The 13,907-nt window shown below is 44.0% G+C and overlaps 1 protein-coding gene across 1 annotated transcript in view; it reads left to right on the top strand.

The window, feature by feature from the left end:
• The window catches only part of Ykt6 (YKT6 v-SNARE homolog (S. cerevisiae)), a 12,700-nt gene extending 516 nt beyond the window's left edge, over positions 1–12,184 (top strand). Inside the window, exons 2-7 of the mRNA XM_013032947.1 lie at positions 3,733–3,815; positions 6,337–6,437; positions 7,764–7,868; positions 8,183–8,248; positions 10,834–10,935; positions 11,886–12,184. Coding sequence (XP_012888401.1) covers positions 3,733–3,815; positions 6,337–6,437; positions 7,764–7,868; positions 8,183–8,248; positions 10,834–10,935; positions 11,886–11,921 — 493 coding nt within the window. The 3' untranslated portion in view covers positions 11,922–12,184. The remainder of the gene's footprint in view (positions 1–3,732; positions 3,816–6,336; positions 6,438–7,763; positions 7,869–8,182; positions 8,249–10,833; positions 10,936–11,885) is intronic.
• Positions 12,185–13,907: the final 1,723 nt, after the last annotated feature.

The following is a 13,907-nucleotide window of genomic DNA, read 5'->3' on the forward strand; positions in this document are numbered from 1 at the left end:
CGCGCGCGGCTGGCCGGGGTCGGCGGCCCGGAGGACAGGACCGGCTCTGGGGTCTCTGGAGATCTTCCCACCGTGGAAGCTGGCCGAGGCTTCCTCCCTCTGTGAGGGAGCAGTACTTCGGAGGCACCAGCCAGCCATTCCTGTGCGTATGGCTTTCGTGCCGTGTTTTTCTAACTCCCCTTCTAGGAAGATTAGAAGGGGATTTTGAAATAATACAGATTCCCGAGGTTCACGCCCCAATGTTCTAAACTGGTAGGTCGAGTCACAGAAATGGATATATTAAACCAGCATCTTGCACCCAGGGATTCAGACCAGAGAACGCTTGTACTGTGTCGTGAGAACCAGCTTTGCTTCATGAGATTTCCCCAACGACTCTGTATGAGAGAGAGAGGTGAAGTCACTGAAACTCCATATTGTAGGCTCAAACCCAGATTGCAGGCTTTGTATAGAAAAAGGCTGTCTATCCAGTAAAAGATTGGGAAGGAGGCGTAGGGTCTGTAGGGTTTACAAAGCCAGTAATTGCTTGAACTGCTGGAAGATAAGCGTTAGAAGCACCACCCCTGGATCCAGCCCATTCATGGTAGGGGGTAGAGTGAGTCTCGCACAAAAGGGCAAGAACGTTGTCAGTTGTCTTGAAATCAAGTGTCAATATGACACTTGGATTCTGTTTTTGTTACTTTAGTGCAACATTCTTTTGATGGGACTGGGGTTTGAACTCAGGGCCTCATGACTTGCTAGGCTGGTCCCTACAACTTAGCCACACCTCCAGCTTGTTTTGTACTTCATGAGAGTGCTTTATGAGGCCTTGCTGGCTGTGTCTAAAACTCTTTTTGTTTTGTTTTGGTCAGTCATAGGACTTTTACTGTGGGCCTGGATGCTGTTTCTGAGCTTGTCGTTGGCTCTAGGCTAACCCTCTACCACTTTGGGCCACAGCATCACTTCCAGTTTTCCGGTGATTAATTGGAGATAAGATTCTCACAAGCCCAGTGCCAAACACCTGTAATCCTAGCTACTCAGGAGGCTGAGATCTGAGGATTGCAGTTCAAGGCCAGCCAAGGCAGGAAAAAGTCCATACGACTCTTATCTCCAATAAACCACTCAGAAAGCCAGAAGTGGTGCTGTGGCTCAAGTGATAGAGTGCTAGCCTTGAGCTGAAGAGCTGAGGGACGTCGTTTAGGCCCAGACTTCAAGCCCCATGACCGACCAAAAAAAAAAGATAAAATGAGTCTTACAGACTTTTTTCCATGGGCTGGCTTTTAGTTGCCATCCTCATATCAGCCTCCTGAGTATCTAGTATTATAGGTATAAGCCTCTAGCACCCACCTTAAAAAAAAAAAAAGTGTTGAAGCTGTTATTTTTTAAAAAGTAAACATAAAGTATTTGTCATCTTACCCATTTTGAAGTATAATGCTCACTAGTAATTGCATCCATAATGTGTATTTGTTAGTATTTCCCATCTTCATGTAGTATTTACATCTTCATGTAAAACTGAAATGTATCCATTAAATTCCAACTTCCTGTTCCTTAATTTCCCTAGTCTTTAGCAATCAGCATTCTTTGTTTTCAATTTTTAGCTATTCAAAGGATCTTATATAAATGGAATCACATATTTGTCTTTTTGTGTTTGGCTTCTTTCACTTAGCATAAGTTCATCCATGTTTCCTGTGTTAGAATTTCTTTTTTTTTTTTTTGAGAATTTCCTTTTTATAGCTGAATAATGTATAGTCTTACATATATATACATTTTGCTTACCATTCATTTGCCTTTGGATACTTGAGTTGCTTCCACATTTTTTTTTTGCCTTTTATGGAAAATGCTGCTAGACTATGGCTAAATAGATATGACCTGCTTAAGTTTTCTGATGTGTTTATCCAGCAGAAGAATTATTGCATCATCTTTTGAAGTTCTTGATATTGAGGTTTACTGTGTTCTCTGCTCCCTTGTTGCTTTTCTCTGATGGGACTTTTGGTCCCAACTTGGCTCTTATTCTTTTTTCTTTTTCCTTTCTGTTTAGATTGAAGATTCTCAGAGATTTCATTGTAGGATTTGTACCTTGCTTCTTTGGTATATCCACACTAGTCTTAGATGACTTGATGAGGACAACACTGAAGGGACCTCTTTGCTAATATCTCTTAAAATAGTACTTGTTCTGGTTGAGCCCATTTTCTCATGAGTCCTGATTGCTTCCATCCTTCATGGTCCGTGATTACCAGACTGAAGGACTTGCCTCTCCCCTCTCTTGCCCAATCTTTTTGTGTATTCAAAGATGGAATATGAAGGATTGACCCCCCACTCTATTACCCAGGTATGTATGGATGTACTTGACACAGGCCGCACAATCTAACCTGAGCCTGGGTGTAAACATTCCATTGTGGGCTTAGCCTGTAAGGCTCTGAGGCCAGGAAAGGGTTAAAAAAGGTTGGAAGAGGTTGAAAGAACTAGACCCTGTGTAGGTGGAACCTTCTAGGCAAGACAGATGTAGAGCTGTTTGAACATTTAATAAAGCTTGAGACCTTGAATAAGGGAATACTTACCCTATTCTCTGCAGATACCTACTTTATACTAAACTCAAGTAACTCCTGTCTCCTCACTGAGACTCTATAAACCCCCTGACTCAAACCCTCTACCCCACCTTAGCTCAGCCTTCAAGCCCAAGGGAAGGCTGGGTTCCTCTGAGTTCCTCAATAAACAGTCCTAGCTTGTTGAGAATGGAGTCTGGCTTTTTTCCTTTTCTTTTTTCTTCCATTTTCCTAACACAAGACCTCAAGCTTAAAACTTGTAAATAGTTTCCTAGCTTTTTTTTTTTTTAAGCCCTATAAGATAGGCTCTCAGATTAATTGTTCCATTGTCTTTGGTCCTACTCTTAAGCACCATCACTTTTTTAGTTTAATAGCAAAGGCTTCCTTGTTTGATTTTGTTTTCATGGGGGCAGGGAAGTACTGTTAATGAATCCAAGGTCTAAAGCTTAGTAGGTAAGCAAGCTTCGATGGAGCTATACTGCCATGTATTAACTAGCTAGACTCCCATGTATTAACTAATTTAACTATCACACCAATTCTGATTTTACTAATAAGGCAGTGCACAGTAATTTGCTTGACATTCAGTAAGAACTGTGATCCTAGGGGTCAGGTCTTCAGACTGTATGGCTCTGCAAGCATCCTGCTTGGATTCCCACTTGTTCTGTTGGCTTTGGCCGTGCCCTCAGAGACCCCTTCATAGCACCTAGTCTTCTGGCTGAACCATCTTCTGTGACAGATCCCTTCTAGCTAGATCACCATTTTGGGCCTATGAAAAACCTTTTCCCTCTCAGTCTTGGTCTGAACTCTTTCCCACTTCCCTTATCTTGGTTTAGCCATTTCCTTCATTTCTTCAAGAATGCCTAGGGCTCCAGCAGTCATGAGGTAGCACTTATTGGGAAGGTGAGTGGCATTGCCAGGGCAATCCAGTGGCTACAGCAGGAGTTGGTTTTGTATTTTCCTAGCAATTAACTATGGCCTGAAGAAAATTCCCCAGAAGTGGGTTGTTTTGATAAATTAGGTGGCAAACAGATGAGACTTAAATGGTGAGTTTTGCTTTTGTATTTGCATCTATTTACAGAGTATTGTTTGTTACTATGGTTGAAGGAAAGGGAATGTAAGTAGCAATGTATGTTTGACTTAGAAGTTCAGAGGTTATCTTATATTGGGGACAAAGTGATAGGAAGAAAGTAATAAGTAAATGTGTGCTTCTTAGTGTGCAGGAATTCATGACCTTCACAAGTCAACTGATTGTGGAGCGCTCAGCAAAAGGCAGCAGAGCTTCTGTCAAAGAACAAGGTAAGAGGACTCAATGCTTTTTAAGTGGGTGCTAGCTTAGCTGCCACTCCTCAGGCAACACATAGCTCTCTCAGTGCCACAGAGAGAGCTACTGAGCTCTACTTCTGATAATATGTTTTCTCTTGCCTCCTTTTCTCCATGTTGAACTTTAAACTTGCTGGATAAAGCTACCTCTAAAGCTTAAGCCACTTAAGGTTAGGGTCTAATTCTCTACTGAATCTTAACTAAGAGGCTGAGAAGTAAGGGTCTGATTCTCTTGGAGCAGTAAAACCTTTAACCCTCCTGATCTGCATGCCTCTCAAAAAGCATTTTCTCAGGATGGGAGGAGGAAATTGAGAGAGAGCAAAGGAAGGGGTGACATTGCCCCAAAAGAATTCATAGCCAGGCACCGGTGGCTCATACCTATAATCCTAGCTGCTCAGAAGGCTGAGATCTGAGGACTGTGCATGGTTCAAAGCCAGTGTGGACGGGAAAGTCCGTGAGACTCCCCCCTTCCCCTCAAATTCATTTATTACAGTTCTTGTTACCCCTGAAGGTACAAAAATATGGAACGCTTCACCAATTTGCATGTCATCCTTGTGCAGGGATCATGTCCATGAGACTCTCCAATTAACCACCAGAAAACCAGAAGTGGCGTTGTGGCTCAAGTGGTAGAGTGATTGCCTTGAACTGAAGAGCTTAGGGACAGTGCCCAGGCCCAGAGTTCAAGCCCCATGACTGACCAAAAAAAAAAAAAAGAAAGAAAGAAAGAAATGAATGAATTACCTGACTTATAAAACAGTGACCTCTCTGTATATCACCTTAATAATTAAAATTTTACATTAAAAAACTTTCCTGCTAGTAATTTTTTTCCTGGGGAGGGTTACTGGAGATTGACTCACAACCTTGCATCTGCTAGACAGGCCATCTACCACTTGAGTAATGCTTCCGATGGTTATTTTCAATGTAGGGTCTGACTTTATGGCCTACCTGGCTTGGGCTTCAGTTCTTCTACTTGTGCTTCCTTGCATGCTTGGGCTTCAGTTCTTCTACTTGTGCTTCCTTGCATCACTGTATCCAGCCATTGTGTTTTCCTGGGTAGCTGGGTTAACTGGAATTTGCTACCTCACCCAGCCATTGGTTAAGATGGAGTCTATCTTTTTTTTTTTTTGGCCAGGAGTCATTTTTAGACTGTAATTTCCCTGTCTTTGCCTCCCAAATAGCTATGATTTAAAAGTTCTGAACTGCCTGGCTAGCTAGTAATCTTGAGGTCATATTGTATTCTGTGCTCCTTAGGTATTTGTTGTTGTTTTGACTAAGAATCTGGAAAGTCATTCTTTCATCTTTCTCATAATTCAGAGTTCATGTAAGTTTTCAGGCAGAAACAAAAGCCACCTTACCCATGTATGCACTAACTTTCTGTTATTTGATATGGAGTTACTGAAGTGATGATAGAAATATCAGTTATGCCATGAGCAGTATTGAATACATATTCTTCCCGTGGAATTCCTGTTCTAAGAATATCACAGAAGTAAAATCTAGTTATAGACATTTCAGTGTTCTTTCTCAGACTGTCTTCTCTTCCTAACTTTATTACTTAAAAACAGTTGCTGAAACACTGACCAGCTTCTCAGTTTCTGTGGAATATGTGCACTTAGACCTGTGTTTGGGAACATATATAAAATCAGGTGCTAATTCATCATGTGGCTTCATTCTGGCAAATTGTTCTTACTGATCTCTGTCCTTTTCTGATAGCAACAGCTTATAATCTTGTCAGCTTTTGTTTTCCTATTGTTTAGCATTGGAATTTTCTGGGTCAGATCCTTAAGGACTAGAAGGTTCTTGTTTATAAGTTGTGATTATTAATGTTTCTCTGCTTCTTGGGGTATGGTGAACTGTGTCATTTCTCAATTCTTTCAAAGTGATAGAAATGAACAATCCTGTGGATTGTGACTTTTGCAGAACTAGTACCAGTGCATTCACGCTGGAATCTCAGCAGCAGTGACAAATATTATTCTAGACCCAGTTTTCCCCCCAACACATACCACAGACTAGAGCAGGTCCAACTGTGTTACCATAATAAGGGAGAGTGAGGCCTTGAGAGGTAATTTCCTGCTTTGGGCCACTCTGAAAAGGTTTCTTAAGAAAATAAAGGCTGCTTGTTTTGTGTGGCGTTCCCTCAGTTGGGAGCAGAGAGCTTTAGTGATCTGTGAATCGCCAAGACACAAATAGTCCTGACCCTGACCTGAGCTTGAGGAAATGACCAGGAAATGTTCTTAGGGATATATTTCCTGGGATTTGTTTTCTCACTCCTTGTAGCTCATTTTGGCTTTGTACATGAAGCCTCTGGGCACTTACAGATCTTAAGGGAGTGTGGGCCACTCTCCACAGATTTCACCCAAGCAGTTGAATGCCAGAGTAGCTTCAGATAGCTTCATTTGACTCAGCAGGAGTCAGTATTGTAGTGCTTTGATTTGGGGGATCAAAAATAGTGTGAAGCCCTCATTTCATTGTCCATATGTATAATCTCTTGTCTCCCTAGAGTATCTATGCCATGTCTACGTTCGAAATGACAGTCTTGCAGGTGTGGTCATTGCTGACAGTGAATACCCCTCTAGAGTGGCCTTTACATTACTGGAGAAGGTAAGTGTGGTTTACCTAAGCAGGAATAGGGTGATGAGTCTGGACCATAATGTGGATAGTGCCTTAGGCACAAGGGATGATTGGCCAAAAAGCTTCATGTTTTCAGGCATTGCCCCTTGCTCCATATTAGAATACAGTTTGACATCCCTGACAGGTTCCCTCACATGACGCATGTCCAGGTCCTCTCTTGTGGAACAGGGCCAGCTGTGCCTTGTATCCTCACAGGTGTTGTCCTCCTCCCCAGGCTTCTGTGGATCATCCTGCACCCACTCCATGTTTCTCCTACAATTACAGTGGTGCCCTCCCTTGATGTAGGTCAGTTGCTCCATGGAGCTCAGCACCTGGGCATTTTATTTCTTTGTATGGTGTTAATTACACACTTGAAGATGGGTGCTTCATGCTATTCCCTCATAGCACTAAAACATGCCCAAGCACATGAAACATGATGATTGCTTAACTTCAGAGAACCTCATTCACTTTTGAAGAATATCTTAGAAAAATAAGAGGGCCAGTGCCGTGTCTTCTGCAATTCTGTCATTTTCGATGCAAATACCTTTATTCTCCAGATGAGGTTCTTTACCTTTTTTTTTTTCAGGACTGGATTTGAACTCAGGGCCTTGGACTATGTGTTTAGTCTTTCCTACACTGGTTATTTCTGAGATAAGATCTTGCTTTGTGCCTAGGACCATGTCTGAACTTGGGTCTTCCTATTTTGCATTTACTGTAGTAGCTAGGATGACAGACACATCTCACCCATACCCAGCTCCTCCCATGGAAATGGACTCTTGCAATTTTTTTTCTTTTTGGTTGGTCGTGGGGCTTGAACTCTGGGCCTGGGCGCTGTCCCTCAGCTCTTCAGCTCAAGGCAGGCGCTCTACCACTTGAGCTACAGTGCCACTTCCGGTTTTCTGGTGGTTTATTGGAGATAGGAGTCTCACGGTCTTTCCTGCCCGGGCTGGCTTTGAACCTCGATCCTCAGATCTCAGCCTCCTGAGTAGCTAGGATTACAGGCGTGAGCCACCAGCGCCCAGCCAATTTTTTTTTTTTTTTGCCTAAAACTTTGGTCTAAAACTTTGATCTTCTCAGTTTCAGCCATCCAGGTTACTAGGATTATTATAGGCATGAGCCACCGTACTCAGCTGTATTTCACTTTTGATACCTCAACTATTTAGGTTGTTTTAATGATAAATACTTGGAAAGAGGAACCTTAACTTCGATGGATCCCTTGCAGTTAAATGTCCTTCCTGGGCTCTGGTGCCTCATTTTGGCTGCTAAAGAGGCTGTAGAACAGGGTGGGAGACTTCCTGAGGATACTTTGTCTTGCAGGTATTAGATGAATTCTCCAAGCAGGTCGACAGGATAGACTGGCCAGTAGGATCTCCTGCCACAATCCAGTACACAGCCCTGGATGCTCACCTTAGTAGATACCAGGTAGGTTTAGAGAAACCATGTGGCCCAAAATCCTCATGATCCTGAAAGGGCCATCCATGGTGATCACTCAGGTCTGATAACTTCTCTTCTGTTGCCAGTATTTTCTCTTGAGTCTTCTGTTTGAAGAACACAGACAGTCACATTCAGATGTGACTATAGCTTGGGAATCCAATCTATAGGTGGGCTCTTTGTTTCTCTTCTCTGTGTTAAACAAGCTGTCTTTTTGCTGTGAAAATTAAGCTTCCTTGTTTGAGTTTGTCTCTAGGTAGCCAGTGCAGTCCTAACTTTGTTCTTATTTTGGTTCTTTTTCCTAGAACCCTCGAGAAGCTGACCCCATGACTAAAGTGCAAGCTGAACTAGATGAGACCAAAATCATTTTGGTAAGTAGGAAGATGGAGAGCTAAACCAAAAATGAGGAGCAGAAGGCTATGCACTGCCCTGTGTGTGCTGAGTCAGTCGTTTTCATGGTATCCATGTCACTTCTCTACCTTTGTCAGACTGTCCCTTCTCCTTCCTGTATGTATCCTGGTTCACAGCACCAATTGTTTAGAGGGGCCCAAACTGGGAGCCAATGTGGCTATTGTACCTCCTCCCTTTGTAGCATTCTGGCCAAAGGAAGCACACTATACTCTCCAATGGCACCCGTGTTCCACAACAAGGGCCTGTTTTAGATGAGATTGAATCTGCATTTGTGTCAGAATCACCCTTAACAATTAATTCTTCTGTACACATGTGGAATGTGAGCAGCTTTCTATTTTCCTTACCTCAAACTGGTTCCCTCACTTCCTGAATTCCATAAGTCAGTAGCCATAGATCTGTCACTTCTATATAAAATCCTTCCCTAGCTCTCAAATCTGCTGCAAGATAAAGAGACACATGTTTTCTTTGTCTTCTTTTACATCCATTTCTGCTCTGCTTCTAGGCAAGCACTCTCTGCTCAAGTCTTCCTGAATGGCACTGTTTTGGCACAATTTGTATACTCATCTCTCTGACCAGCATATAAGCACCAGAGGCCATCCTTCCATTCCTGCACTCTACAACTTTTAGCTTATGTTGGTATTCAGCAGATGATGAATAAATGGTTGGATATGAAGCCTAGAAGAAAACCTGGTATTGCTAGAAAATTTTGCTGTCAACACTGGCAGAGTTTTAACAAGCATCAGCATCTCCTGGGCTGGGGCTTATTAGTCTGGGAGGAGCTTGAGGACCTGCATTTTATAAAATCAGCCCAGGCCTAGAATTCAGGAGGCTAAGGCAGGAAGATCATAAGTTTGAAGCTGGCTGGGCTACTTAGGAAGCCTCAAATAAATGGCAGCCCAAGGGACTTCAGATGTAGGTCTTTGACCATATTCTAAATAATGCAGATTTGGAATAAATGGTGTGAAAAATTTGAAGCATCTCTGTCTTGGACCTGTTGGATTTTCTGATTACTGAGATGATATTTCTCCATATTTTCAACCCAAGTCCTGTATCTCTTCCTTGTGCTACTTGAAGATGAGCTATGTTCACCCAGCCTTGTGCCAACTACAGTTGTAAAATCTGGGTTATTAATGTTTAACTTTAATCTAGCCAACTTTTTTGTTACTTTTGTTACTAAGGCTCAAACCTGGTGCCTAGACCATGTTGGGCAAGCTTTCTGTCATTTACTGTATTTCTTGTTCTCCAGCTAACATTTTGTCATAAATCAGAGTTGCCCAGCTATGTATAAGGATAAAGAACCTTATTGCTAATTCCATGCCTGGTTCCATTCCCCATTTGTAGACAACATCTAGCGATGGCTGCCTGAAAGAAAAGTGAGCTGCTGCTTCCTTAATGGCCCTGATAACAAGGCCACTGGCTCTTCTGAGGCCTTCCATCACTATATTCCTTCAAACATGGGCTAGTGTTACCATTTCTTAAATTTAGAGCTTGTAGCCCCTTTAGGAAAGTAGAGCTTGTTCTGTCAAGGTACTGTCAGGAACAGAAAACACTGTATATATGAATCAGAAATAGAATACTTTGTAGAAAACACACCATGTGTAATTCTGATTTTGTGGAAGTCTTATTTTAGAATGACAAAAGGAAAATAGATGAAATGTAATTTCATTTAACTGAGGATATCCAAATACTATCTTTTCAACATGCAATCACTAACAAGGTGTTTGCTTGGCAGTGCAGTATGTTCACACTTAGAGCACAGCTCAGTTTGGACTTGTCTCATCTCAAGTCCTCTCTGTGTTTCCTGGACCAGCCAGCACAGCTTTTCCATTGTGGTAGTTAACCACAGACTGGGTAACTCAAAACAACAGAAGTATATGCTCACAATTTGGAGGCCAAATGTTGGAGATCAAGGTATGGGCAGGACTTGTTCTCTCCCAAAGCTGTGTGGGAGAGAAAGTGGTCTGGCCTCTCCACTCCCAGTGGCTCTAGCAATCCTTACTATTCCTTGGTTTGGGGGTGAATTACTCCAGGTTCTCACATAGTTTTCTCCTCTGTGCACATCAGTGTGTCTGTTTCCTCTTGGAAGGATACCAATCATTGCATTAGGGCCCACCCTAATCCATGTTAACTAGTGATATCTGCAAAGATCCTCTTTCCAATTAATGTGACTCTTAGAGGTTCCATAGTCCATCCCATTGCAGCCATCTAGTGCCCAGTATGGCTTTTTATCATAGAGACCCCTCCCTGTGTAAGGGTATGCACTTACACAAGTATAAACATGCATGAGCTTTCTTAGCTTACCCAAGTCTGTTGGAGTCTATGTGTATGCATGCATGCATGTGGGTATGTGTGTGCTTCCAAACACCACAGGACTAGAACATCCCTTGACTAGAACATTCACTGTTTTGGGATCCAGTTCCCATGCTTGGTGGCATCTGTTGGAGTGGAACTTGGGAAAGTGGGCACTGAACTCTTCCACAAGGGGCTCTTGTGAAGTCAGTTACTGAATAATAGTACAAAGAGTTCTTTTCTCTTTGTTGTCCAGCACAACACCATGGAGTCTTTGTTAGAGCGAGGAGAGAAGCTCGATGACTTGGTGTCCAAATCAGAAGTACTGGGAACGCAGTCTAAAGCCTTCTATAAAACGGTGAGTAGTTGCCACTGACCCTCACAGCTTGTTTCTGTTGGCACCCTTCACTGGGAACGAATCATCCTCAGTTTACTTTGCCGGAGTGGATTTGGATTCCAATCCCCAGTCCTTGCAGTTAGTGGCAAGTTCACTTAGTCTGTCTTTGCTCTGCTCTGTGACTATGCCTGGGTGATTTTGGAGTCCATAACCCCCCCCCCCCCATTGGTTCCCGTTCTGATGACCAGGGTTTGCCCTTTATCTCTGCTGGCTGAAAAATTAGGCATAAGTCTTTAAGATGCTCACCCCTTTGAAGAGGTCTGGAATCCTCTAGTGCATTCCCTTTAGCTGAACTCAGTTGCATTGGCAGGATGGTTCCAGCTGACTGCCTGGTTCTCTCCAGGCAGTGCTTATATTTCCCAGTGTGGATGTCGGCTTTTGGCCTGTCTATGTATGTACATTTACTTTGTGTTGCACAGTGTTGGGAATGGCCAGGTGGTGTTAGGAGGACATCCTGAGACCAGAAGCAAGAGTAAAGATGTAACAGCTATTTTGTTTCCACAAAAGATGTGAGCAGAGAGTTTATGTTTCACTGGAAGAACTTCATCCAGGAAATAACACTTCTTCCCCTAGGAAGGATCACAGCAGAACATTGTTCAGATGTTCAGTCAGTCCAGATTGCATTATTGGTTCTTTGCTTGTTACAGCAGGACTTATCCACTCTTTGATAGCATTAATCAAGTGGGAATAAGGATGTCAGACTGGCAATAGAAGTTCTGTGATGGGATCTACTGGTAGGCAGCCCTTCAGACTCTTGAGAGGCTGGTCCCTGTCTCTTTTCCTTCCCTTTCTCCTGGTACTAGTTTCTCTGTCCAGCTGCCTCTGGTGGACCTCTGCCTCCCACACCTGCCCAAGCTGGGACACACCCACCATCCTCCAACCCCCTTCAACTACTCTTTGTTTCTTTCAAGGCCCGGAAACAAAACTCATGCTGTGCAATCATGTGATGCAGCCCAGAGTGGCCTGCACTGATCGTCACTGTCACTCTCATCAGAACTGCAGCCCCCGGAGAAGAAGAGATGCTCTGAAAGACCTGGAACAGGACAGACTGGCCATTTTTATTTTAAAGTCCCAAGAGGAACTGATAGGTGGTAGAAGGGTGGGGCATGCTCAAGTTCATATGTCTGGTTGTGACTTTTGGGAAGAATTTGAAGCCTGATAAGGTGTATTTTGAGGGAAATGAAAACATAAACTCTGAGTGGCTCCTGTAGATGCTGAAGGGCTTGTTCTCTGCCAGCTCCCAAGGCTATGGGAGGGAGTTCAGGGGCAGTTCTTTCTTGATCCTTGGTGCATCTTGGAATTTCATTTGTGCATTAACTATATTAACAACAGTGGGGGGGGGGGGAGACACTGGTGACTGGGTTAGGGTGGGCAGAGTTTGAATCTTGTATGTGTCACTGTGGGGGATCGGGCAGTCCACCACAGTGACCAGAGGTATGTGGTAGGCTAGTGGTTCACACAAAGTCCAAACTTCTTTAGCTTTCCTGTCTGCTAGGATGGGCAAGGCCTGACGTACAGCACCTTCCACCAGTTCCACGTTGGTAACACGGGAAGTGTTTGGAAGGAGTTGGGATGGGTGGGTTGTAGTTGTTCTGTCCAGGAGACAGGCTGCTCTGATGGTTGGGTAGGTCAGCTGGGAGTGTCCCATCTTCAGACACAGGTGCCCCCAGCTCCCCAGCATGGTGACACACCCTCTTGGATTTGCCGTTGGACTTTAACCATAAAGATAAAAGTAGTGGGTGCTGTCATCCCCAGACTGGTTTTAATTTGCCTCTGTCCCCAAGACTGTCTTGGCAAGCCCAGGGCCTGCACAACTAAACAAGTCTTTGCCTTGTGCTTCAGGAGTAGGTGCAGCAGCCCAAAACTACTAGCACCCACCTGTGGTTTGGTCAGCACTGACCTGCAAAGCTCCTTCCTGGGTAGGAGGCAGCTATAGGGGGTGGAGCCTGAGTGCTGATCTTAAGTTGGTGCCTCTCCTCAGCAGGAGACACTGGCATATCCCTGAGGCCCAGCCCTGGAACCAAGCAGGAACAGCCCAAAGGGTGGACTTGGGATGTTCTGGGGTCCCAAACTGCCTCTTCATACCCCATTGTGCTCAATGTGGTACCACAGAAACTCCTGCTAGAGTGTTGTCATCTGTGGGTTTTTAACTGGTGTGCTCTGATCCTCAGGAGCCCTGTCCTGAGCTTGCCATACTCCTGAACACTTCCTTGTGAGCAGAGATTGCGTGGGAGATGGGCTCTTCTGTTAGTACTGAGGTCTCCTGGGAGAAGGAGTCTTCTGTTAGTACTGAGGTCTCATTCCCCTGGTTAGTTTAGGCTGCCAGAGGCGCTGCAGACCAAAAGGCTTTAGGGCCTTCTGGAGTGGCCATCTCACATAATTTGCCTACTGCCATACATCCCTAGTCCAGGGCCTCCTTGAAGGCTACAGGCTCAGCCTAATCGTTGATAGCTAAGATGAGTGAAGTGGGTCTGGACCCTGAAGAAAATGGTGGGATGGCTGGCTGCTGTGGAGCAGGCTGGGGAGTGATGGAGGGGTGAGTTTGGGGGAAGAAGTGAGACCATGTTCACCCACATCTATCTACCTGCCTTTCCTCAACAGGCAGGAGTGAGTGGGTCTGACTCAGGTTCTGTAATGGATGGATGGCTTGCATTTCCCTGTTGTCTGTTGTATTTTTATGTTAAATCATTTGGCAAGAGTAGTTTAATAACTGCTGCCTAATTTCTCTTTTTGAGAAGATTACTGTCTAGATAAAGTTGTCTTTGAAATTCCAATGTGGTTCTGTGCTTTGTTCCCTCCCAAGTCCAGCCCCTGTGGAAAGAGGTCATATGCCACCCAGGAGAAGTAGCTTCAGGCCCAGTACCATAACCTTTTCTTCAGAACTGTCTAGCAAGAGCTCTGTGTTTTCTCTGCTATTTACCAGATGAGGGCAC

Source organism: Dipodomys ordii, unplaced genomic scaffold, assembly GCF_000151885.1.
Source record: "Dipodomys ordii isolate 6190 unplaced genomic scaffold, Dord_2.0 Scaffold160, whole genome shotgun sequence".
In the NCBI taxonomy this organism is placed as follows: Eukaryota; Metazoa; Chordata; class Mammalia; order Rodentia; family Heteromyidae; genus Dipodomys; species Dipodomys ordii.